Source organism: Sinocyclocheilus anshuiensis, unplaced genomic scaffold (genome assembly GCF_001515605.1).
Source record: "Sinocyclocheilus anshuiensis isolate Anshui unplaced genomic scaffold, SAMN03320099.WGS_v1.1 scaffold553, whole genome shotgun sequence".
Classification (NCBI taxonomy): domain Eukaryota; kingdom Metazoa; phylum Chordata; class Actinopteri; order Cypriniformes; family Cyprinidae; genus Sinocyclocheilus; species Sinocyclocheilus anshuiensis.
In genome coordinates this window covers 2,399,288-2,426,583 of record NW_015539821.1, presented here as the reverse complement: position 1 = coordinate 2,426,583, position 27,296 = coordinate 2,399,288, and the positions used below count along the sequence as shown (strand labels likewise).

Here is a 27,296-nt window from a genome sequence, read left to right as displayed (position 1 = left end):
TTATGACAGCAACAGATGGAAGACTGAGTGAGTGAGTGAGAGAGAGAGAGAGAGAGAGAGAGAGAGAGAGAGAGAGATTGTAACTTCAGAAAATGACTGAAGTCAAGATCCATCTGTGAACAGACAGAGGTAGAGTACATCACAACCCTTTCGTCTCTTCACAAACTTATTTATTCCGTTCAAATCTCTTCGTTTGTTTTGTCGTAGGAACAGTTCGTCGCTAGGAGGAAGTAAAGTGAACTACACATAGCATTGTGCTATCCATCTCTCTGCTTGACATTCTGAACGCACTATTTTTGTAACATTATTACCGATTTGCATCAGTGGACTTATGTAAATGAGCCATTTTGACTGATTTCAGACAATAATGTCAATTAACATCAGACGTTTATATTTAAATTATATAGATAATGTGTTTCCCTTCCGTTCTTTGTCAACCCTATGCAGATCATTTTTCTAGTATGAATATAATAGCTCAATGTATCTCACGAATGGATCATAACGCATATAAGCTGATATTATAAGCTTATATTGGCAGGCCTGAATTATTTAATATTGTTAATATGCCTTCTGCACACCGGCACTGCAATGTAAACGTGTCTGCAGCTTCTCACTGTGAATTACATTTGTCATTTCGCTCATCATTAGGGGAGAATCTTGACAGATCCCTTCATTTTGCTGAAAGGAAAGCCGGTGGTCTCTGAGACTGAGAGGTGCTGTGTGCCCTTATTTGACTGTCAAATGCACAGATACGACATGTTGACAGAAAGCAGGTAACACCATTTGCTTCTAATAGTTTGCATGCATGTTTCATGATGCATTTATGTAACACACATGTCCTGCAGACATCCATGATGCAGATTTAGTGTAGTACTTCATATCTGCTGGCTATTTTTAGATGTTCTTTTAGAAGGCTGATCCTCTAGACTAGCAACTATATCGGTTAAATGAGTCTGTGCTGTTATCCAGCATCAAGCTTTGACAGCTCTTGAGCTGATGACATTTTTATTCTTAAATCTGAGTCATAATCCTGCAGTGGACATATTGGTGACTAACGGTTGCAATCAAGTCTGCACTGCCCCATTACTTAGGGAATGGTGATACTTACTACTTAGAAAGATATGTGTCTAGAATGTTCAGAATCAGCTCAAAAAGACCTGGTTGTTTAGTAATAATAAGACTGTTACAAATTATTCTATGCATGTTGAACAGAGTAGTCAAAGGCGATGATCTCTGTCAACAGAAAACGCAGACGCAGCTGTGATGCTGAGGAGCTTCAGGTCTTGCCCCAGGCAAAGAGGTGTGGAGGTTATTCCTTTCTCCCTGAGGTTGGCCGTGATGTCTGGGACTCTGAGGTAAGAAGGCACAAGAGTTGGCCAGGAACGTTCTTTCATTCAAGAATGGTAAACTGAGACTGTTGATGTTCATTCTAGAATATATTTCGTAAAGGTACACACTAGAGAAAGTGCTGAAGTATAGTGTTAAGGCTGTATCCCACAGACCAAATCATCCACTTGACCTTCCATGAATGAACTGAAATTTCAGATGCTATTTTTCTTTTATTTTCTTTTTTATTTGTTCTGACTACCAAATAGTAAGACATTTTAAAATTTCGTAAGTAGGACACTATTAGTGTTTAAAGTCTTTTATGTTCACCTAGGCTGCATTTATTGGATGAAAAATACAGTAAAAACAGTAATATTGTGAATTATTATTACAATTTATAACAACTGTTTTCTAATTGAATATATTTTAAAAAGTAATTTGATGGCAAAGCTGAATTTTCAGCACCCTGTTGTAAACTCAGAATTCAGAGAAAAAAGACAGATTTATGAGATGTAAACTCAGAATTACAAATGTATAACTTGGAATTTCAAGATATAAACTTGCAGTTGCAAGAAAAAAAGTTAGAATTGTGAGATTGCAAAAAGTTGCAGTTGCCTGTATTTTTTATTCCGTGGCAGAAACGAGCCATATTTCTTTAAAAAAAATTACTGACCCCAAACTTCTGAACGGTAGTATATTAACTAGTAAACCCAAAGAAAACTTTAATCAGAAGTGGTAAAGCACAGAAACCACCTCCACCCCTCTATTATTATTCTCAATTCCTTGTCACCCAACAGTCTTCCAGCAGTGACAGCAGTGGGATCAGCAGCCCGGAGCGGATGGCAGGAGCCAGTTCCAACATCCAGAACACTGACCAAAGAGGACTCCATGTATCCCAGGCTCCCTGCAGCCCCATTGCCCCCACCATCTCAGCAGAAGAGCCGGCCGTCTCCTTGAGCCACAACGTCTCATACGATCACATCAACCGTATCTTAAGGGAGGCCCACTTCAGTAGCTTGCAAACTCATGGTCAACAAGGACAGACGTGACTCTTCCAGCACCCATTGGCATTAAGGAACAATGTACAGGGGACCTTTTAGAGGGCCACACTCTTAAAAATAAAGGTGCTTCAAAAGGTTCTTCAAGTGATGCCATAGAAGAACCATTTTTGGTTCCACAAAGAACCATTCAGTCAAAGGTTCTTTAAAGAACCATCTCTTTCTTACCTTTTTGTAATCTGAAGAACCTTATTTCGCCACAAAGAACCTTTTGTGAAACAGAAAGGTTCTTCAGGTGTTAAAGGTTCTTTATGGAACCTGTTAGATAAAAAGGTTCTTCTATGGCATCGTGAAGCACCTTTATTTTTAAGAGTGGCATTATGGGCCATTTGAAGGCCTAGCACAAATATAGGCCCTCTAAATGCATTTGTCTTCTTTCTTATAGCACTTTTTCATGTTCATAGTGTTTATGTGGGGCTCTACTTGATGTGTTGACCATGAACTTCACATAGGTGCTACATAAAAGAAATATCTTGAAAATTGTCAAGTTCCTGCAAGATTATGTAAGCTTTTGCCCTTTACTAGACAGTCACACATGGTGCTACTGCAGTTCTGGGTCACGTTTTATTCAGAGACATGCATTTGGCCAATTCTGACACACTTTGTCTGGTCTAGAAAAGGAAAAGAAATCAAATAATTTCCTGTATTTAAGAGCTGAAGTCTAGAAACCATGCGATTATAATGCGGCCCTGCTTTGGAGTCATTCCATGACGATTAATAATGCTGTTGACGTGTGAACAGAAGATTCCGGTTTGGTTCTGACTGGAATTTAGACTCTTTCAGGAAGTTTTTGGGGCTTGATGATTGCTTGCATATCCAAAACTCAGGTCTAGAGGATTTCTCTCTGCGTGCCATGAGGGTTCAGACTTTAAAAATGGAACTTGGTGCCAGATCCTTAGAATTTTTATATCACATAGTCTCTCTTTAACTCTACCTTAGAAAAAACACATATTATCAGAGAGACTATTCTGAAAATGCATGCTGGACTCAGGTCTGTTAATGTACATAATGAAGCACTCTTTGTCTATGAATTTAAAGGTGTAAACCAATGAATCATTGTGCAAATCCAGTAACTGCAAATTGAAAGCCATGTCTGATATTCACACAAGAATTTCCTGGTTTCATTTTGCAATAATCAGAGCTGGAAATAAACTAGTTTAGATCAGTCACTGCACTCCCTGTAATACGAGGACTCGTCTTCTATGGGCAGACCAGGAATGACCTAAAATTAGCTTGCACCTAACTAAGCACTCTACAGTATCACGTCACTGCAAGATACTAAATATTTTACCATAAAATATCAATACAACCCATTTATGCCTGTGTTTGACCAATATACATGATTCTTTTCACATGGTGTAGTGCTCCTAAATTTAGTATAGTTCAGTTAATTTTAGACATACATCCTCAACAAAATTTTGAAGCTTAGTCCAAACAGATTGTATGAGGACAGTTACATCATTTCAAGCAGGTGATCTAATTGTGTACGAGATACTGATGTACTTTAAACTACTCCGTGCACAATACTGTACATCCCAGGCACTATATGCTTTGTGTGAAAGACCATTAGCTTCTGATGATGAAAATCGTCCCTGCGGTCACCATTGTTTTGTATGTAGGACTGTATATAATATATAGCTAGCATATATACAATATTTGAAATCATTGTTATTTTATTAAATGTTCTGCTGATGTAAATAAAAATAATGCTTTTTTTTTTTTTAAATATATGTATTCATTTTTTTTTCTGTTTCAGGCTCTGAATGGACATGAGGCCATTTTCTTATTCAAACCTGCCTTTCAAGTTTAAATACTGCAACACTTTCACACAAGACAGTTCTTTATATAGTTGCACATAAGTTTTGGCAGGATGTATTCGGATTAAACTCAATATGGGTGTTAATGTTTGTTCTTATTTTATAAATACACACAGGAAGACATAAGTGCTTTAAGTAAGAGGAAAGATTGTAGTGCAAGTAGTAGCAACCATTGCAGTGACACTTGTGTTTAACACCACAACAGAAAAGCACCCTGAGTTGTTTCTCAAATGTATCTCAGTGAATTCAGAATGATCTGAAGAGATGTACCATTATTGATAATGATCAAGACTTGACTTATTCCCAGTCTGAACACTTAATGTAAACCACTAGCAGCATTTAGACAGTGAGTAAAGAGTATGTTGCAGTTGCAATTGCAGGTGGATGTTACCTACATAAATACTGTGACCACATTTACATGAAAAATAATTTCTGATCAAAAATTCCTTTACAGCAACTGGAATATTCCTGGATACATGTAGTCAGCATATAAACTTGAGACATGCATGATTTTAGTAATTCTGAAGTTATTTTTCCCCAAATCGGCAAATAACCGTAAATGAATGTTGGCGTCAGAGATTGAGGAAGGAGAAGGCAGACACTTGCTCACTAGATGTGAGTGAGCCTGCCGTTCTCTCACAGCTTTTCTCAATTGCACAGTCTGTGTCTGTAGTGGCTTCTACACTTATCTGGGCGTCTGACTTGACAGGAACAGGCTCGACCAAACATACAGGTTTGCTTCTGTTGACTAACTCCATTCCACTGAAGAGTGACAGTCTGGGTGGTTCTGAGATTTTAGAGGTTTCCGTTTTCCTGTACTCTCCATCTTCTTGTTTTCTTTTCATATGAGACCCAGGTGCAGTGCTGTTACCCTGCAGGTGATGTGTAGATGGGGTCTCCTCTGATGGGATAACAGAGGTTAAGTTGTCTCCTAGTTGTCCCGGAACAAAGGGGACGGTTATAGATTCAGAGGGTTGATCTGAAAGCGAAGAGCTGGCAGAGGTTGGACATCCAGCACGGTCACATTTGGAATTTGTGACACAACCAAGCAAGGCCTCAAACTGCCTTAAGAGCTAATTAAACAAAAATAATCTGTTAGTCCTACATAATTACAAAGATAATACCACTACACTGGAAAAAATTGGTGTAGAAACAGTTTTTGCTAGCAATGTTTGTTTAGAAATTGCTAGTAAATTTCACAATTAGTCACAAAATGGAATTGAAGTAAAGGTGAAATTTAAAAGTAGAAAGACTGAAATTGTATTTTCCTGTACAACATACAGTACTCCCAATAATCTATATTTTGATAGATTCCAATAATTTTATTTTTAAAAACTTTGGCAATTGTGTTGGGCAATTGTTACCTTGGTTGCCTTGTTGGCGACAGGGCCTGCGGTTCCTTCACTAAGTTGTGCAAGGTGTTTATGTATGATATTCGAAATATGGTCTAGAGACAGGAAATCTGAAGAAATCAGGCAGGCCAGAGCACACAACGCCCTCTGGAGGAAGGAAATACAAATTGGTTATGCGGTATGTTATCAATATAAATTGCTCATACAAGTTAAATACAAAAATTAAGGATGTATTTATTTGAAATAACTTCTAAGTGTAACAGAATAGGAGACTTTACCATCTGGACGATTTGTGTGTGGTCCTGGAGTTTGCGAGACAAAAGTTCAACGACCACCTCACAGTTGAGAGTGGAGCATCTGAAAGAAAATAGAGGATCAAGACGTAAACAATTTGAGCTATGACACTGCATGCACTGACATTACAACCCAAGAGTGTACTGTACATCAGTATTTGGCTACACTGATGCCAAAATCATGCACATGTCTCATAATGAATAATTTACTCTTTGATGAAGTGCTGGCTCTCCTCTCTGGACAGGAAGACTTTGGAACCACTAGTCAGTCTGTTGATAAGTGCCGTCTCCTGACCACAGTCCCCCAACTGAATGGCTTCCACACTGATTAAAATGAACACAAATATCACAAAATAACAATGTGAATCTCACACAACCTAAAAAGAATCAAATTAAAAAGAATAATAATTATTATTTTGTTTTGTGAAATTTAAGCCTATATTAAAATCTCATTCTCATTACAAAATATTTGTGGGTTTAAAGAAATTAATGTTTATTCAAAAAGGACACAATAAATTGATCAAAAGTGACAGTAATTACATTTTTGTTACAAAACATTCTATTTCAAATAAATACTGTTCTTTTGAATACTCAGTTTTAAATATTAAACAGCACAACCATTTTCAACATTGATAACAATAATAAATGTTTCTTGAACACCAAATAAGCACATTAGAATGATTTCTGAAGGATCATGTGACAATTAATACTGAAGTAAAGACTGCTGACAATTCAGCTTTGCCATCACAGGAATAAATTACATTTGAAAATATAATAAACAGAAAACAGTTATTTTGATCAAATAAATGCAGCCTTGGTGAGCATAATAGACTTCTTTCAAAAACATAAAAAATACCCAAATACTTACACATATAACCATAATAATATTTGTTTGCCCATATATTTTATTTGCCATTATTTGCCCATAATGTATGCTGATTTATTTTTAAAAAATGTATAAATCATATTTTTTATTGTAATACCGTTAATAAATTACTGATTAACAGTAATGATAATCTGAGGGTCACTGAAAATGAGAAATGCTAAAAAAAAAAGCATTCAAAATTCAATATGATAAAGAGAGTTTTTGCTTAATTTAATGGTCCTAAAAATAAGCCTCCTTTATATTAAAAATATGATATAATGCAAAAAATAACATTATTTCTTATATATTATATTTCTTGTGATTTTGTTGCCAATTATGACAAATGACATGGGATGCTGTTGTTTTAATACTGGAAATAAGACGCCAGAATTACATTTCCCCTTAGCTATGCAATGACCTGGCGTTAATGACCTCAAACACTTGAGAAAGCAATGTGTGCAGCCCTGTAGCAGTCTGTCCCTTACCGCTCTGATAGGTCACCGCTCTCCGGACTCGCACCGGAGTGGCTGCCCGAGCCGCCCGACTTACTGCTTCCTCCCAATGAGGTCCGGCTGGCTTCCGCAGTCTCCTGGGATGAGTTGTGGGATGAGCTGTGCCCACTGTCCGTTTCCTCCCAGCCTCCTCCAGCCTGCCCTGGGCACCTGTGAGATGCTGAGAGGAGGAGAAATGGTCATTTCTTTGACATTCTTAACATACACTTGACCTGCTTTTAAAATCAGTGCATGGCTCACCTCTGTGGCAGTGAGATTGGATGTTGTAGGCACATGCTGGCTCTGCCATCTCCACAGTAGCAGAGGGCGCCACCACAGCGTGGTAGTGGTTGTCATGGACACAAATGCCAGGATGCTCTGTCGGAGGAAGGACAGCGCTGGCAACCACTTCGGCAGCTTTCTGAATCTTGTCCAAGAGTCCCTCCACCTGAACGAGTGAGGCAAACATTGCGTGAAATAAGACAGAACACACACGAGCACCAACCTTCCAGTTGTAAAAATTAGTTTAGGTCAGGAGTAGGATGAATGATATTAAATGTCTGTGTCTTACTGGACTCTTTCCTTCCTGGGCTGTATCCGAACCCCTGCATGCCAGACCTGAGTGACTCTGAGCCCATTCCTGCAAACAAACATCTTGGTATACATCATACACATACTATAACACTTTACTACTTTAAGCTTATATTAAAACAAACTAAATAGAGACATTCAAAAACACAAATCCTGGTTCACTCACCCACAGATTGTGTCACTGTTTTGAGTGGAGACAGTCCAGAATCTAGGGACATGGTATCATTAAAGAGTAGGGTACCCAACTCCTGTATAGAAACAAACACTGACTCAATTCAGGTATTAATAAATAACTAGAAATTATACACAGAAAACAGACTGCTTCCTGTATTAATTATATTTGGCATATTTTTATGAATAGAACCTTGACTTGACAGGTTGACATACAAGACTGCAAAAAAGGTACTGGTCATAGGAATGACTTGTACTGCAGTTTAATTGTTCGATGATATTGATTTGTCTGCACAGAGAGAAAGTTTTACCTGAGCCGAGCTTCTGACTTTCTGAAAGAGACCATTTCCATGGATGGGGTCCGGGGGGCCACTGTACACTAAGAAAGACATGTTTTTATAGTTTTTGTTTAAAGGAGTCTGTTATGCTTACCAAGGCAACATTTGATGAAAAATAAAGTGAATACAGTAATGCTGTGAAATATAATTTAAAATAACTATTTTCTGAGGAGATACCCCCTGACCATGTAAAGCGCTTTGAGTACTTAGAAAAACGCTATATAAATGTAATGAATTATTATTAATTATTATTACTCAAGAAGACACTGGCAGCAGCCCACTGACTCATGGGAAATTTCTTAAATATCATGACAGTTAAGGTCCACTGATTATTCTGCCCTATTCTCTTACGTAATGGCAAAAAAGGATACTGCCGATTTCCTCAAAGAGATAGCCGGGACAGGGCGATTTGTCATCTGATGTTGCTCGCATAAGTGTTGGCACCTGAGACACATGGTTTTTAAATAAATGAACGTAGGATTATTAACAGATTGCCGCTAAATAAAAGGATTATTGTAGTATATTTTGAAGTTTTTTTTTTTGTAACTATGTCTAGTTCAAATGTTTGGACTCGCAGCAGAGCGAGAATGAGACTCATCCCAGAGCTGTTGGCTCAGTGTTCAGGAGAGGTACACGGTCAACCAGTATTCCTTCCTCAGTATTGTCTTATATATATATATATATATATATATGATGCATTATATTATGCATTTATCCGTTTGTTGTTGTTTGTACATCGGTCTGTTTTTCTATTATTATATTATTAGGCAGCTGCTTATGGAAAATGTGTCGCCTCCACAAACACTGGCAAACAGGAGCTGACCAAAAACATGTGTGTCAAAGAATTTGAAGTACTGAAAATCTGCTTTCAATCAGCTGTGAGTGTTTTTCGCGATTATTTTATTAAATATTTCTTAAGAAGTATCCCATTCACACAAACATTAGAGACACGGCAAATCACTTTAAAAAAAAAAAAAGTATTTACTATATAAATAATTGTATAGTTTAATTATTGATAAATTACACATTTAATATTGTTTATAAATATCTTTTGCAAAGATATTTAACTAATTGTTTTATATTTGCAGGCAAAAAAGGGAGTAAAGTGAAGAATATAATGAATAAATATCATGCTAACCTTGACAGTGTTGGAAATCATTATAATTATCCAGTGAAACATTTCTGGGGATAAATATCTTTTATGTCTTTTTTTTTTTTTATAGTATCTTTTGTCATTTTTCTCTCTCTGTAAACATACATAAATATACAATAATGTGTTTCAAATGGATAATTGTTTTGTGCAGAAAACCACAATGAAATATCTTTTTAATAAAAAGTAAAATCATAATTCTATCCTTTGTTCAGACATAACATTATAATACCCTCCTGAGAACCAGAAATAAAAAGCGTTGTGAATTTAGTATTTTTTTCATGTCATTACATTGTTTAGAGCATAAGAAAAAAATGGTAAAATAACATTTTTGAAAAATTGTATTTTATTCATAAGTTATGCTATGTCCTCTGTAGAGGACAGTAGAGGACACCAGGACTCTAAAATAAAATGACAAGAGTAGACATGAAAAGGCAAAAACAATGGGATTTCTTTTTAAATCACCAATCAGTTTTTAGATTTCAGGATTTTTTTATAACTAACTTTAAGGATGGTTCTCAACTATGTTATAAAATATATAACAAAATGATTTGATATACCATTTTGCTTCATGAAATATGTGTAAAAATTCCATAAACTGGTTTTCCCATTAAGCACAATGTTATCTATACACTGTATCTAATTTGCATATTAAAGTGCTGTTGGGACAGCATGTTGAAAAAAGAAGTGTAATAATGGGAGTAGTAATTGGCCAGATTTTCATAATAATATCTAATATTTCATAAGAATATTGATATATAATTTGTTTTCCTATTCAATTATTTTGTCTCCCAAAATGTATAATAAACATGCTTTTAGTCCTGGTGTCCTCTACAGTGGACATGTATGAAAATGTTAAAATTCACTAAAATATAATGTCCACTACAGAGGCAAAAACTCCATAGCTGGGTCTCAGGAGGATATATAGAGGCAGTTTGGACTGAATTATATCACCATCTGCTTCATTACTTTGCTGTTGCTACATATCAATATATCAGAATTGGGATAAAAGAGACAGACTAATGATAACCAGGCATTCTCTGATGTTTGGAGTGTGTAATTGATGAGGGAGCGGCAAAATGAGAAATGAGATATGAGGTGTTACGTGATGGGTGGTCATTATCACAGCCTTGAATGGCGATTGCAGATCAGCGCTTCAGTCAGTCTCCAAATTTGGACTTGCTCCTGAAATCTAGGATGGCGGTTTTAGGGGTTTTGTTTCCAATCAAACAAAAGCGGGCTGAAACATGAAAGGCCAGCTGATTAATGTGTATCCGTGGGGTGTATGTCACTGGCACCACAAAAGATTATGGGCTCTTAGTCATCTCGTATGGAATGTAAAGCCGTGCCACTGTTAAATACACCCTTCCTGCACAAACTGCACCCTCGTTAGCCACATGTTAATTGATAGAAGGGCCATAAAGGCAGCCACTAATGAATGGGGATCAACAAACTATTCAGCCAGCCAATTAGAGGAACGAAGAACAGTTGTATAAAAATTTCCAGCAAAGCAATAACCTGTATTTCTATAAGAAAAGACATGCTACAGGTTATGCTTCAGCTTAGTCACAATCATTGTTTGTGGCCTTCCTTCATATGGGCTTCATTCACACTTTTTCAGTGCACTACAAGGTGTTAATTGAAAAAGAATGGTCTTGTGAAAACGGTTGTGTTTGGTCCAAATTGGCTATAAAATCTAATGGTTTAGGGGAACTTGTCTTGACATTAAAAAGGTTTATGCAGACGATCAGTTCTGTGCACAATGAGCATTACATTAGCAAACAGTGCCTCGATGTCTTTATTATACCAGTACAATAGATGGCAGGCCAAGCAGTGATTTTTAAATGTTTTAAACATTTCTATTACCTGTAGTTATCTTACATGTTGTATTTATGACTTAATATTAATTGAGAGACTAAATAGGATATTTGTACTTTCAAAAATTTGTCATAGTTCAGGATTATTTAAGTGAACTGAAAAAAAGCTTGAAATGTTTCTAAAAAAAGGTGAAAACTTAAAAAACATTTCTTACCATTTATGTATCACTATAATTTTTTACCTAAAACCCTGAATTTGAAGAAGAAGTGTAATGGACATACAATTTGTAAACTTGTTAAAAGATGAACAGGAGAAATATGATGCAAGCAACACAAAGAGCTGCTGTTACATAATTTATTAATTTATCCCAATTAAAGAACAAAATAAAATGGTTTGGGTCAAAGAGTCATCAACCTCTGAAATCTGCTAACATGTAACTCAAGCTTTTTTTTTTTTTTTTTTTTTAAAGAGATCTACACATCTGGTAACTAAACACCTGTATATGGATGAATGAGCAGTGTTACTGACAAGCAAGACAGACAGCATTCCATGAAACTCATATGACCATATCTCTATATATTTATGTTCTTTTGAAATAGGAAAAAGATCCCCAAAAGCGAGCTCAGGAAATTCATCAAGAGAATACAGTCACTGACAAGTTTAACCAGCAAGGTATAGAAACTGCAGATAGGGGACAAAAAGTTGCAATCCACACACAGTGTGGGTGTAACAGACTTCACATACACATCACTACAGAAACCCCATAAGGCACTGACCAGAATCATATCTTCATAGGCAAAAATATGGAATGTTCAAGAGAAAAGCAATGCAACCCTGAAAAGAAACCCATTGCACAGTGAAAACAAGGAACTGACTTTGGGAAATAGTCATGTTATGTTCAACACTAAATCTGGAATACATGTAAGGTCCAATTTCAGATCAACCACAAAAGATGAGAGTTGAGTACTTTAACAACGTCATAAAACAGAGTCACAGACAATTTAAACACATTGAAACAACCAGAAGAAAAAAAATCTAAACATAAATTATTCAAATATTTCATTCACTTATAGCTGGTCTGACTAACTACTAGTTATAACAGTTAACTATATGGAAGGAAAATCTGATCCTGAAGACGCACACGCACGCACGCACGCACACACACTCCTTCGAAAGTCAAACTACAATTGCAAAAACAAAAACCAAAAAATTAATAAAGGACTTTGGACAAATGAGAAAGAAAATATGATTTCATCAGGCTTTTTCTGAAAACCATTAAAGAAGTCTCAGCCTGGATTCCCAAGACTTTTCAATAGCACTTAGTATTCCACCAGTACACTGAAAAAAACAACAAAGATATCTTAACGTAGAGTGACCGTAGTTTCAGATAAGAACATGTCACTATTCTAGCAACCAGACGGACCATTGAACATGTTGGCCAAGGTAACATTAACACTCCATTTTCATTATACGAAATAGAAGACTGAAAAAACTACGGTGCAGTAAATGGTCCAATAGTTCCTAGAGAATAAAATAAAGCTCCTAGAAGAAGATAAAAGCTGCATTTTTTAAAACCGCATCTCATATTAATTTGGCTTCTATTTTCATTCACAGAAGATAAAACTTCAATAAGGAAGTATGCAATAATGACATTATATTTTAGAACTTGCCATACAATTTACCATAGCAGCCACAAGGGGGAACACTTGTGCCGTTTTCCTATGCGACGGACCAAAACACAATATTCTGAAATGCCCCGTGTGCCCATCAAGGTCCGTTTTTAATGTGATGCCTGCTCAGTTTATTACACCAGACATTCCTTTTATTGCACCAGATTCAGCAAAATCTCACACAAAACAATAATGGAAGCTCATAAGGGACTATGGATTCAGTGTTCCTGGCGGACAACTAAAGGATCAAATCAAAGTGCTCACTGTCATCATGAACCCAAAAGGAATGTTAGAAGTCTTAGATAAAAGCATCAACTATTCAAACGAGTAAAGAGATTCGTCTCACTGCCAAATCACTTAAGTTTTTGAGTGAGCATTTCTGCACATCCATTTGAGAGGTCCACTGAGAGGTTCACTGGGTTCCAGAGGTTGTAATTCTGGAACAACCTACTCTAGTCTTCACTCTCCTGCCTCTGAAACATCTGTTTAAGCTGGCGTGTGTGAACCAGAGATCCCGCCAGGAGCTGCCCCTTTAGGTCAGCGTGTAAGTCTAAACCTCCTGTGTCCCGCAGAAGATCCAAGTCAGCGTCTCCTCCGCCCTCAGGGTCCACAGCTCTGCGTCTCCTCTTAAGGTCCACCCCTCCATCCTCTCTGCTCCTCTTTTCCCCTTTCTTCTCCTCTTCTGGTGGAATTATATTCTCCTTCAAGTCCCTGCCTCCTTTTTGCTTAGGCATTTGCAGGACTTCTGCTTTGGGTGCATTATCATCCTTCTTTACATCAATGACCTGCTGTAGTTTTTCTAGTTGTACTTTCTGCTTGAGTATCCTTTTCTCTTTCTCTGCACGCTCCATGATCTCTTTATCAGTCTTCTCTCGTTCCCGTTTCAAACTCTCATCCTCGAGACTTCCCTTGCCCTGCTGCACATGTCGCGCATCGATGACCTGCTGCAGCTGGTCTAGCCGCTCCTTCTGCTCCAACAATCTTTTCTCCTCATCACGCTCCATGATCTCTTTATCCATCTTCTCTCTTTCAAGTTTCGATCTTTCCGCTTCAAGCCTTTCCTTCTCTAGCTGTTCCTTTTGCTGCCGCACACGTTCTAGCTCCTGCTCACGTGCCAGTTCCTCTCGTCTTTCTCGTTCCTTCCGCTCCTTCTCGACACGGGCCTGCACCTCCTTCTCAATCCTTTCCTTCTCCAACTTTTCTTTCTCTATTCTCTCCTTCTCTGCCTCCAGTTGGGCCAATTTCTGCCTCACTCTCTCCTCCTCTTCTGCAAGAGCGTCAGGATTGATTTTGGGCAGTTCTGGTTCTCGAGGACGCAGAGGAACACCTCGGGCACCAACCTCTGGAGGTAGTGCTCCATCGCGCCCTGCTTCGTTTTTCAGCTTCAGCTCCTCCTCCTTGGGAACTTTAACACCTGCATCTTGCACCAATTCAAGGGCATTGTCGGGAAGACCAACTGCGACGTGAGCCTCTTTTGCTTCTGGGTCTTCAGGCCCTGCAACAGCTGCAGCTACGTTCTCCACCTCACCTACAAAAGACATGATGTATTTTATTACTGCACTGCATGCAAGATCACTTCAGCAGGAAGCGCCAACACTGGTAACACTAAAGGTTAATTGAATCATTCTCTTTTTATTTTTCACCACATGACCAGAAAAACTTTCATCTTTTACGTCTAGAAAAGTTGTCTACCGTTTGCTGACTTTCAGACTCACCTGCTGCTGCCTTTGGCTCAGCTTCTCCTTCTTTCACTTGATGGACCTCCTCATTCACATCTAAGTGTTTTTCCTCATGGTCCACATGTATTTTCTGCTGTTCTAGTGCCTTTGGTTCTTCTTCTCCCTCCTTAATTTGGTGGATCTCCTTGTGTTGCTCCTCAATTACAGCCAGGAGTTTTTCCTGTTGGTCCAGAAGCCTTTTCTGCTGTTCCTGCTGCTCCTTAATTACCTGGAGCAGCACAGCATGGTCCAACTGACCCTCTGAGGATCAGCCAAGCAGAAAGGAAAAAGAGAAGTTACTATGAATATATTGTAGGATGCATATGAGAGTGTAATTAACTGTGGTCAAACATACTTGTCAGTCTGAAGAAAATGTTAGTGGTGCCTGCCCATACAAAACCTACAACCATGATGTAGTTGGCCTGATAACTTTCCCACTATTTGTTAAGCTATGTTCAGAACTGTTCTGAGTTCCTAGATTTAACACTGATAAGTATTTTAGGTGGTTTCTAGGATGTTTCTATGCGGTTAGTAGGGCATCGCTAGGTGTTTGCTAGGAGACTGCTATGTTGCTCTGAGTAATTTGTAATGCATTGCTCAGCAGTTGCTAGATGGTTGCTGGAGTGTTTCTATGCAGTTAGTAGGGAATTGCTATGTGGTTGCTAGTAAATATGATACCCTAACAACATCAATATAGAATTCTACCAAAGAAATCACTTTCATCATCAAACAAGAGAAAGACTAGAGATCCCAATTAATATGAGATGGCTGTTCAGTTATGTTTCCAGAGCTATTGTACAGTACACAACTAGAATAATGGTCAATGTATCAACACAGGTAACAGACTATTGGTTATTAACAGCTATAAGGGTTGAAGCGTGAGAGAGAATGACTGGTAAAAATAACAGCGAAGAAGACAGAGTGGAGTGAGAACAGCAGACAAGACACATCATCTCGTACCTGCAACAATCTTTTTAATCACTGTAGGAGGCAGGAGTCCGTGGCACAACAGAATGGCGGAGGAAGATAAGAAATCGAGAAACAAAAGAGAAAAAGACAGTACAAAAAGGGCAAAGTGCCTTAATCAAAAACAAGCCACGTGAAAGAGACAAGAGATTTAAGATTTGGTGCATTTTTGCAGTATATCTGAGTGCAGCAATGCAATGTGACATTTCAGATGTTGGCCAATTTGCTGAGAGAAAGTAAAACGAGCATCTGGGGGAAAAAATCGCAAGTTATACAATGCAAAATACACTTTTGACTTTGTACTAAAAGTTTAAAAAAGTATAGGATATGTATTATCATTACAAAACAGACCTGTCCTTGATGCTAATTGGTCAATACTGTGTTCTAGTCATGCTAAAATTAAAAATATAATACAAGTTTATGACAGCACATTGGTTCATAAAGCTACTCTCTAGTGGCCAACTAATAAACTTAGCACTAGGTAGGTTTTACATATAAGTGACTATATTTTCTAGTGTAAGAATTGAATTGCATTGCTTGATTACCTATTACCAGTGTTGTTATGGTTAACTAAAACTATTAAAAATAATTTCCAGCAATTGAAATAAAGTTATATAATATTAATATTACATTAAAAAAATTAATTAAAATGAGCAATGTTGTCTTGGCAATTAATTAATGCTTAAGATGATTTAAAACTGCAACAAAAATAACGCTGAATAGAAAAGTTTAACAAACTTAAAAAATTTAAATGAAAACTGGAAATATAAAAATAAAGCCAGTTCAAAATGGTCAAGCCAGGAGTGATGAAGTAGAACAGAACCAGGCCAAGAGAAGCAAAGATCGCACCAGTGAGCTCAAACATCTGACTGAATGACTGAACAGAAAACGCTATTTTTCAAACCACCAACCTTTATATAGTCTATCAAACCACATTTCCTATAGATTCTGGGCAATGTTCTGTCAATGTTCTGATGGATAAATCACTCACCTTCCATCTTGTCCCCATCTCCATCCTTGTCCACCCCTTCGTCCTTTTCATCTGGAACCTTCTGTTCCTTGTGCTCCTGCACAAGAAACTTCTCCTTCACTGCAGGAAGCAGTCATTGAATGAACAAATCATTACAGAGTGGAAAAGGTGTGCCATGTCATTTCAAGAGAATATTAATAAAAACAAAAGGTCAAAGACGATGTTTACAAGCTACTTAGAGTTTATCAGTCATGTACGATAAACAGAAACTAGATGTTTACATTTTCTTAAGATCTGAGTGGTCGCCAGAGCGTTGCTAAGCAGATGCTTATGTGTTCACTCACATTTCTCATCCTGGGGTTCAGGGGCTTTGTCCATCTCCTCTGGCTTCTTCTCTCGGGGCGCTTCATTCTCATCATGCTGTTCCTTCACTTCAGGCAGGTTTTCTGGTTCTTTATGGACCACCAAGGGCTCAACCTTCTTCAGATCCTCTGGATTTTTTGCCTTATCCAACACTTCATTACCTGCAAGCTGGTCCTGATCGACAGCCCTTTTCACTGCATCTTCTTTTCCTTTTAACTCCTCCTCTTTTACAGCTTCCACCTCTTGTGCTTGCCCCGCCCCCTGCTCAGCAAGAAGCTCCTCCTCCTCGCCAGCAGGCAGTTTCTTTTCTTCCTCCACAACTATAGGTTGTTTATTTTCGTCCTCCAGTTCCTCCTGGTTTTTGATCTCATCTATCTGAACTCTGTCATGAGGGTTGGGTGGCTCATGGCGATGGGCTTCCCCTTCTGGGACTGCAACACCTGTAGAAGAGAAGCCAGATCTCTGTAACTGCTCACATGCTCTCATACGTCACAAAACCGTCCAAATTACACAGCTAAATTAACGCATTACCTGCTTCAGGGCGGACCAGCTGAACCTTTTCATCCTTATTGTTTTGCTCAGCCACTTCCACAGGTACTTTAATCTGAGGGGCCTCTGCTGCTGCCTTCTCTGCTGGCTGTTCAACCTCAATTGGTCGCCTATCTGGCTTCTCTCCTGGATCAGGTTCCAGTTTATTCTCTTGCACTAAAAACACACAGATTAGACTTGTCAGTCACAATATACAAAATAAATAAATAAAATAATAATGTCAAGTTTCTGTGTGGGGTGAAAAAAATTTCAAATTTATCCCACACATATGGTTCTCAACCAATGGCTCTCAGGCTTCATGTGGCTCTTTAATGGCAGTCTCAAAGTTTCATTTTTTGTTCTTTAATTCGTTTTTGCCTGAGGCTTGTCAAATGTAATTTGCAGTGTAACTCAAGTTACTTTGATGAAGACCCTACTTTGGGTACAAACAAACCAGAATCAACACTGCACAGGTCTTCATTATGGCAGTGTAAAGATAAAATTTAAAATCAACATGAAACGGCATATACAAGCTATTTTAGTTTTATAATCTGATATTTTTGAGAGAAACAAGAAAAAAATGGAAGGCAGAACTTGATTTTTTTTTCCATTAGAAAATGACTGGACTGTTAAAAGTAAGCATTTCATACCAGAAAGGATCACCGCAGCTAGTTGGGTGGTGTCTCTAAACTACCAGTTCAAAGTTTGGACACTTTTTTAACATTTTAGAATAATAGAAAATGTGACATTTGGCAGCATTTTTTAATTTTTGCTATACAGTCCAACTTGTCAATTTTAATAGTTAGCTATAGTATATATAAATATATCTTTATATATAAATATTAGCTATAGTTGGCAGTACTATTAACACAAGTGAAGAAAGAATTAGGCTATCTGAGAATGAAATTACCTACTTGATTAAGTATTTAAAATAAAAATACTGTCTCTGAACATATTTAATTACAAATTACATACTATATACTATACTATATTACAATACTAACGTAATTAAATATGTATTTTAAATACATTTAATTGAAATACTGCTCATCTCTGATTTCAATCCAAGCCATGTGTGCATGTCTTTTCTGCTGCAGCGCAGTCCTAAAAATCCCATTGAGAGTGTCCCGCAAACACCAGTAGAGGGCAGCAGAGTATGAAAGACCAACAGGATAGGCGTTGCACCGTAGAAGAGGTTTCTAATAAGGCTATTGATGGATGCTCAGTACTTTCCATATAACCTTGCCACTCGTCCTGTGCAAAACAGCCTTTGAATATTTGCAATGTCCACACCTTCCTTTAACCTGAGCCTGTAGTGTACTACCATAACAGATAATCTACTGTACGACAGCATTTATGCATACGCAGAAAGAAGTTACACATTGCAAATGAGAAAGGATAGCAGTTTTGATAAACATTATCTATGAGAGCAAGAAAGAAACGGGGTTGAAAAGAAAGAAAGAGTGTACAGTAAAGGGGGTTGGGTGCACTTCCCCTACAATCCTGAAAAGCAAAGTGTGCATGTGCGTACTCATATACCTCTACATGCCCGCGGGCCCCGTGTTCCACTCACTTGCTCACAGAGCCCTACGTTTTCACACAGCTGCCCTCACCAGCACGCCGTAAACAGGAAACAGGTGTGGAAGTGGGAGTCCGCTCAATGATAAATGCCAGTGTCAGTCAGCAGGAGGGAGTGAGAAGGAGAGGAAGGAGGAGTTGCAGAACAGAAAAGGAGAGGTAATGGTGGATAAAGTTGTTGGGACGCTCCTGCTATCTGCATTTTTTATGAGCCTCTGTCCTGTATCGGCCCGTGTTGGAGGGAACACTGTCGTTTCTGCCTTCTCCCAGATTTGGACACCCTTCCATCTCCCCTCCCATGAACGGAGCCATAACGGGAAAATGCCACCGGCCGTTTCACTGCTGCTCTGGGACAGCGAGTGCTCAGGTTTGAAGGGCGTCATTCAGGTCACTGATTCAAAGAGAGGCCTGCTACTGGAGCTCATCATTTGTGCTCCTTCACTGTTCTTTCTCATTTTCTCATTAATTTCACCTTGTCCCTTTCAGAACTTCCTTTTCTATTCTGTGTCATGTCAACTGATAACTTTCTCTTCATAAATATAAAGCATAGATGTACCTTGTACTTCAGGCATCTCAGGGGCAATGAGGATGGGAGGCTTGTTCTCAGTTTTTGCAGGGACATCCAGAGGGGGGTTTAATTTCTGTGGCTCGTTGGAGGAAATGGACAGCGTGGTGAAGGTACTGATGAGCAGGATGCCGAGACCAACCCACAGAACCAGCTTTAAAAAAGAAATGAAGGGAGAAATTAAAAGAGAAAAGAAAGTTAGTGGTCCTCTAACCAAAAAAAACTTCAAGGTGGTGTAACTCCGTAGATTATAATGAACAAAAACAAAAGTCTCATGCGCATGAGAAAAAAATGCTGGAAATTATCACAATGTCAGCAAGTTAAATATATAAATATCTGTTAAATATTACATATATAAACAGATAATTTTACGTTTTTATGACGTTTATTAAAACTAGAGGTGGTAATTGTTTGAAATCACACATTTAAATTCTTGGGGTCAGAACTGTCCATATTAAATCCAATTTCGATTTGATATATGCATAGATTTTATTTTATTTTACTGTGATAAACAGTGTAATATGTTTTGAAGAAAAAGAAAAAAAAACACTGAATCAAATGTAAACCATGAAATTTATGTTCTTTTTCTTCCCAGTTTATTCAACTCAGTATTATGACACAAATGCCATTCAAGCTGACTGTAGCCCTGAGACAAACGGTAAAACTACTCGGAACAAAAAAAAAAAAACTGTCCTACTACTAAAATAAAGTTTAAGCTGGTAAATAAAATATAAGTAATAAAAATGATAAAAAATATATATTTTTAAATACATAAAAAAAATTAAAAAAAGGAAAATGCTTGCGCTAACTGAAAATGGGGAAGGATGTATATGTTTTTCCTCCTCCTTTGCTCACAGATACTCCACTGCTCATGCAGTGAAGTGTGCGCTCTCTAAACTGCCCCAGTGTTACACTACTCTCACAGTTGACTTTCACCTTTTTGTTTGAAAAACAAATCTGTGATTTGATTCAAATCAATAAACGATAGAATCAATTTCCCCCATCCCCTCATAGAACTGTTTAAATTCCTATAAAATCAGTGCACATTTAATTTTAGTAAAATTTAATTTTAGTTTAAAATTCAATACACAAAGCTGGCAAGGGTGTCGCTGGCATCAAATCTACAATAATGTCCTACAGTCACATTAATGGTGCCCCTAACGCTGATGAAATCTATTAAAGTATGCCCCTCCCAGTTCCTCTGCCCCTGATCTGAGGTTATTCTTTGTACAGTGGTGGACCTGGACATGTCAGGCTGCTTGGCATGAGACATGGCAGAGTGGCATCATCCGCTCATGCCAACACAAACATCTGCTGTGCTCATAATGACAAGAAGCTCTTTTGGAATGGTCCTTGCCCCAATATCAGGAACGCCACCCATTTGGGTGGACTCCAGTGTTTGGGAAGTAACCCTGTGGGCAGACTCATAGGCATGGAAGTGTGGCATAGTTGGCACTAAAGAACAATGAACATCAGTATGTTGGCTGCTCGCAAACCACACAACATAAAAGTGATGAGGATGACATCAGCATTGTGGTTACACATCACCTAAGATGAGACCTCAGTTGCTTTCACTCTGTTGTGAAAGAGTAAAGGCATCTGTAATTTGGGCAGGAGACGGAGGGGGCACAGCCCGAGGCACAGTGCCAGCACACACACTGTGGGAATGATTCCACACAGCAAGTCAATGCACTCGCAGGATATCAAAATTAATGACAAACTCCATTACAAAGAGAGAGGATCAGCTGCCTTTTCTCCCTGACACACAATTCCAGTGCATTCTTCTTCTTTCAGATCACATCAGAAACAGACAAAATTTATGTACTCTCTTTAGATTCTTTGCCCTTTTTGTTTTAAAGAACTACACTTCCATTCAAAACGTTGGGGTCAGTAAGATTTGTTTCTGACAAAATCTCTTATGCTCACCAAGGCTGCATTTATTTGAAAAACTGTAAAATAAATAAATAAATAAAAAAAATATTGTGAAATATTATTACAATAATATTATTAAAATAAGTGTTTTATATATATATATATATATATATATAAAGTTTGAGAACCCTTTACAATTTTCTATATTTCTGCATAAATATGACCCAAAGCATAATCAGATTTTCTCACAAGTCCTGAAAGTAGACAAAGAGAACCCAATCAAACAAATGAGACAAAAATGTATGCATATTTTATATACAGTGGGTACGGAAAGTATTCAGACCCCCTTCAATTTTTCACTCTTTGTTATATTGCAGCCATTTGCTAAAATCACTCTATATATATATATATATATATATATATATATATATATATATATATACTGTATATGTATGTATGTATGTAGGTGAGTAAAACATTGACCGTCAGCCAGGTGTGCTGTACCTGTGCAGTCCAGGCATTCTTCAAGATCTTCTTGTAGATGAGAGCTGGGCAGATGAAGCAGATCAGACTGCCCATGGTGGCTCCAGTCAGACCCAGGATGGTCTCCACTATGGCACACACACAAACATATTTATTTGCTATGGTACAAAACCAAAACAAAGGTAAGGCTAATGAACTATATTACTTGGAAGAATAGACTGGTGTCAGAATTATGCAATTAAGATTTATAATCATTCACTGCCGATTAATGCTAGCAAATTTCTACTTGCAATCATTGGTCATAATACTCTCTCTAAACTTAAAAGTTCCAAATGACTTGTAAAATGTCTGGTGATGTAATTAAGCAAAAACAAATAACCTCTTCCTTGTTATTGAATACATGTGAGTGTAAATGTTAATCATTTTATCCAAATAAAGTTTGAAGAATATTTTTCAAGATAAAAAGTAGTTTTTAAAAACTAAATTAAAAAAAAAACTGAGGTCTGATTTTTAAAAATGTTTTTGAAAAAATAAAGTCTTTAATGCTCACGTAGGCTGCATTTATTTGATCATACAGTAAAACTGTAATCTTGTGAGATGTTTTTACAATTTAAATCTTAATATATTTTAAAATGTAATTTATTCTTGATAAATTACATGGCAAAGCTGAATTTCTAGCAGCCATTACCCCAGTCTTCAGTGTCACATGATCCTTCAGAAATCATTCTGATATGCTGATTTGGTGCTCAAGAAACATTTCCTATTAAACCCAAGCCTGAGCTAACTTGATAACATGAACAGGTAATATTATCTGATTTGTTTTTACTAGGCCTATATTTAAACTTACCTTGACACTCTGTAAGTCATATAACACCATTTTAACAGTTTTAAAAATCACTGTAACACTGCAACCTTAGGTGGCTATTTGCTCTAAGATATAAACCAAAATAAAACAGTAAGTAAGTGTGCAAATCTATTCCAACCTGCACTATATTCAGACCCAGCATGAGGAGGCAGTTTAAACCGGAAAAAATGGCACAGGCAATCTACACCATCTCATCTCCTGAATCACCACATCCATCCTCCATCAGTCTTTCTCCCCAGACCGCTCTATCACACGCTCCCCCCTCATCCTTCTATCTGCCTCCTACCATCCTTCCTCCACGCTGCCCTTGTGTTGCAAGGCTGGGCAGTGGGCCCAGGGGGTGTTTTTCATCCTGAGAGCAGCCATATTGTTTTACTCAAATTTATGCCCTGCAGTGTCTGCTTCCCTATGGTTGGATTTGTGGCCGTGAGGACACGCCGGTGGCCAGCAGAGCCATCATGGAGGACAGAGCTACGCCTTTACCCCATTCAATCGTCTCTGCGAGTCTCACCTTCCCTTCTCTATTACTCTAATTGGGCCCACTGAGCCAAATGGAGCCCAAGCCAGTGACAGCCAATCTCCATGAAGAATGAATAAAACATGGCCCACCCCACCATTGCCTAAAACACACCTTTATTATCCTGTTCCACTGATAATGAATGGACAGTATAGAGAGGAAGGATAAGGAGTGATTGACGGAGAGATATTTTAAAAGGGGAGATGAAGTGGGGTATGACGTCATAGGGGTATTAGGGAGAGTAAAACATATGTGGGCACACAAACAGACTTACCATTAGGAATGAGGATGCCGCCCAACATGGTGCCAAAAACGATGCAAAGAGTGATGCTTTTGAAGCGAAGGGGTGGCATATACCCACCTGCAGCGAAGGTGCCATCCTTTTGCTGAAAAACAGAGACAAACAGAGTACTTTCACAAACCTGTTTCTAGATTCCAGGCACACATGTTGCTCTCCAAGCCTCTGTTATAGCTGAACAAGTGAAATGCATGTAAGGATATTGGGTTTGGCATGTAAGCTTCATAAACCCCCTCCGCTCTGTTGTCAAAATGCCAGATTTAACGACAGCATAAAACCCTTCGCCCGACCGCGAATCTAGCCGTGATTTGAGCTGATTCAGCGTGGCAGCGGTGGTGAGACAGCGAGCCAATGTCTTGGCTGGTTTATGGAGGAGATTTGGACCTTTTGTCATCAATCCAGCCCTTTTTATTTCCTCCTGAATCTCTCAGTGCCCCAGCAGTCTGCTGGCCATGGAGGCTGGATCACGGGTGTCTGAGCGGTGGAAGGAGACTTTGGAACTCAAGGGATCTATACTGAGGGACAGAGCAGGCAAATGCATGCTGACTGAGACCAGACTTGGGGTCTGACATCAGCCCTGTGTAAATATGTTAGGCTCAATGAAGTCTTTATTGAGTCCATTAAATTTAGCAAAATACTTCTGCAGCTGGTGCAGTTTATGTGCATCAGGAAGAAGGAGACACCTGAGTTTGTCCAGACAATGTCCAGATGGTGCCAAGTAAATGATTTTAAACATGGGCCAAGAATTATGGGATGTTTAAAAAATGGGTATATTTTGTGGGTTAAATTGGTGGACAAACGGGGATGTGTACAACCAGTTCCAACCAGTCACAATACACATCACAGGGACTTTTGACAGTCTCAATTCTACTTTATTATAGGTAAATCCTTGTCTACACTCAGGATCTCATTCAGGATCTCAAACGTAAATGGTAAATGCAGTTTAGTGAGAAAAATGGGGTAGAAAAATGTAAAAATATAAAATAATAAAAATAATTAATAATAATATTGTTATAATATAATATTTGACATGTTTATAATATTATATATTACAGTATAAATATATTTTTATATACAAACATATATTGCTATCTATACATTTTAGAAAGGGGCTCGGTCGCAAGGGAAACTTCATATTTGGGGGTCCATGGCATAAAAAGTTTAAAAACCTGTCTTTGTAAAACGGTTGGTTACCTGCTGCTCGAATAGCATGGTGTTGATAGCCTGTCTGCAGGGCAGGATCATCATGGGAAAGCCCACAGCCACAGACATCATGAAGCCAACACGGATCATTTCCGTTACCAGGTTTGATGGAAAGTTCATCAGTACGTTCCCAGCAATGTTATCTGTGAAGCTCACATAACCGAAGAACCCCACCTGGAGGAATACAGTACAAAGCATAGTTAAGCGTTTGAGTCTTATGAAGGACAAATCTGCATAATACTCAAGACAAAAGCAAACAGCATTCATTTTCAATTAAAACCTAAATATCAGGTAAGAAATAATGTAAGGCAAGACTTGGTTTTATTCAACAGGATTTGATTGGATCATGAAGTTATGTTATAGTATTGCTTTATTCTTTTCTGAGCACAAATGTTGTTTTAAGAAATTTTTATGTTAAATTAAAAATCATCAAAACATTTTTTGCATTTCAGCACAGTCCCTGTTTAAAGATATTCAATGCAGTTTTTTGATTCAAAAAGTTGGATCACAACTCAGATCTAAAGTAATGTTTGTTTGGATGCAAACAAGGGAAAACAATCTTCTACATTGACTTTCCACTTCAGTATGTGGTACGTCTGAGCAAACAAATATAATTTCATACAGGGTCACTTGATCCAGCTTGAAACGATCAGGACTAATACTACTTAGGGCTGTCAAAATGTTTTTTTCGAATTTCGAATATTCGTCGAATTTAAAATAAAAATCCACATTCGAATGCAAAAATGTTGCACTTGAATTTTAGTTGTGCGTTAAGTAGGCAGCCTTATCAGTGGCGCACGAGATGAGATGACATGTAAGTGTCATTCCATTTTATGTTTTTGTTAGCCTATCCAATTGAAGCCACTAGATGCGGCGCTGCTGCGTTGTTAATTACAAATATTGCGGAAGAGAACATCAATGCGGAGAAGATCTTGTTTACGTCAAAACTGAAACTAAGCCGTTCACACAGAACGCATATTTCACGCATTTTCTAGAGGGATATCTATCACCGTTGCACTCGCATCTCGCACAAAAGAGCCACATGTTTAGAAAGCCATGTAAAATTAATGCAAGTACAACTTTGAAAAAACATATCTCGAGACTTTATGGCGGGTTTTTTCCCCATCCCACTGCAACTCGTGTTCTTAAATGAAAAATGTACTCTGTGTGATTGGCTTTCTGCCCTTTGTATTAAACTATGCATACATACATGATGCTGTTTTGCTTATAGTTGTTTAAGCAACTTAATTATAATTGGTTTATAAACATTATTTTAAACATTATGCACTTTTTTTCACAGATAGTCATGTCATCTTATGCTTTGAATAAACGTGCATTAGTAATATTTTGCTCGATGCGCCCTCTTGTGGCCTCAGGAGAGAAGCTAAAAGCTTTTCTTCACCCTAACTGAAATTATGCATTTTAAATTCGAATATAATTCGAATTTTGGTAATAAGTAAAAAAAAATTTAATTTAGTTTCAGCCATTACAGCTGACAGCCCTAATACTACTTATGGCATTGTACAGAAGCAGTCCAACAGAAATCCATGTCTCTTTCCTTGTCTCTTTGATGAGCTCTCAACACCTCCTGACTGTGCAATGATATTGTTTTTATGTGATGAAAAATAGCAAGCTGCTTTTCAAAGGTCTTTAAAGTCTGTCGGCCCCCTGAAGGCCCTCTCTACAGAGAAACAAAGCAGTGCCTTCCCTCTCCGACCTTGCTGGCCTTGATCCATCCACAGAGGAAAAGGTTCCCTTCAATAGCAACACCAGACAGAAGTCCTTGAGCCCACCACAAACCTCCCTCTCTATTCTATTCTACAAATCCTCCCCTGATTCAATTCAGCTTTTGTTCAAAGAGAAAAAAGCAAAAAGATGATTAAATATAAAAGTAGAACACAAAGAACACTCCAAAAAAAAATAAAATCACGAGCAATATTATCTCTCAAGGTAACGTTTATACTCCAGCTTTCAGAGAAGAGAATGGGGAGCAGAAACATTCTGACAATGTCTTAAATCACATTCCACACAAAGTGGCCCTGAAAATATTTATGAAGGAATAAAAGAGAAACAGCATTTGATGTTGATGGAGCGTGTCGGTGCACGTGGGTCACAGAAAAACATGCCAGTCAGTCTGACCCCATCATCTGAGTTCTCTCTGTTCCTCTGAGCTCCGAAAGAGAACCGGGAGGACATTCCAGGGTATCAGTGTGCACCCACCACCCACAACAGGGGAAGGGCAATCACCTGTGGGGCCGGATATGGATCTAAGAGTAAGAACGTGAGCAGACAACAACTCTACCATCCTTGAATCCTCATTTTTTTACCGTGTATGAGGCACATGCTCCCAGGAGTCAATAAGGACAGAGCAGCTACAAGTGTTATACGTTTTTCTACTCACTACAGTTTCTATATATATAAATTTATATA

At 38.1% G+C, this 27,296-nt stretch overlaps 2 protein-coding genes across 5 annotated transcripts in view; both read right to left on the bottom strand.

Annotated features, from left to right (window-relative positions):
- Window positions 1-4,075: 4,075 nt before the first annotated feature.
- LOC107684135 (AP-4 complex accessory subunit tepsin-like) lies at window positions 4,076-7,971 on the bottom strand (the record flags this gene model as incomplete). Its single annotated transcript, XM_016480347.1, has 8 exons — window positions 4,076-5,274; window positions 5,566-5,700; window positions 5,832-5,910; window positions 6,057-6,170; window positions 7,197-7,383; window positions 7,464-7,650; window positions 7,774-7,842; window positions 7,960-7,971. Coding segments are annotated over 8 exons (1,284 nt in total), but the record flags the coding sequence as incomplete, so codon positions are not given.
- A 3,645-nt stretch (window positions 7,972-11,616) lies between these two features.
- LOC107684085 (putative sodium-coupled neutral amino acid transporter 10) overlaps window positions 11,617-27,296 on the bottom strand; it is a 28,010-nt gene continuing 12,330 nt past the window's right edge. For 2 of the 4 annotated variants that reach the window (XM_016480252.1, XM_016480253.1), the window contains exons 9-18: window positions 24,858-25,040; window positions 23,640-23,751; window positions 22,005-22,111; window positions 19,620-19,782; window positions 17,489-17,662; window positions 16,939-17,397; window positions 16,616-16,714; window positions 15,619-15,639; window positions 14,651-14,919; window positions 11,617-14,475 (exon numbers count right to left, since the gene is read on the bottom strand). In XM_016480252.1, coding sequence (XP_016335738.1) covers window positions 13,393-14,475; window positions 14,651-14,919; window positions 15,619-15,639; window positions 16,616-16,714; window positions 16,939-17,397; window positions 17,489-17,662; window positions 19,620-19,782; window positions 22,005-22,111; window positions 23,640-23,751; window positions 24,858-25,040 — 2,670 coding nt within the window. In that variant the 3' untranslated portion in view covers window positions 11,617-13,392. The remainder of the gene's footprint in view (window positions 14,476-14,650; window positions 14,920-15,618; window positions 15,640-16,615; window positions 16,715-16,938; window positions 17,398-17,488; window positions 17,663-19,619; window positions 19,783-22,004; window positions 22,112-23,639; window positions 23,752-24,857; window positions 25,041-27,296) is intronic. The other 2 variants (XM_016480254.1, XM_016480256.1) reach the window with 2 other exon arrangements.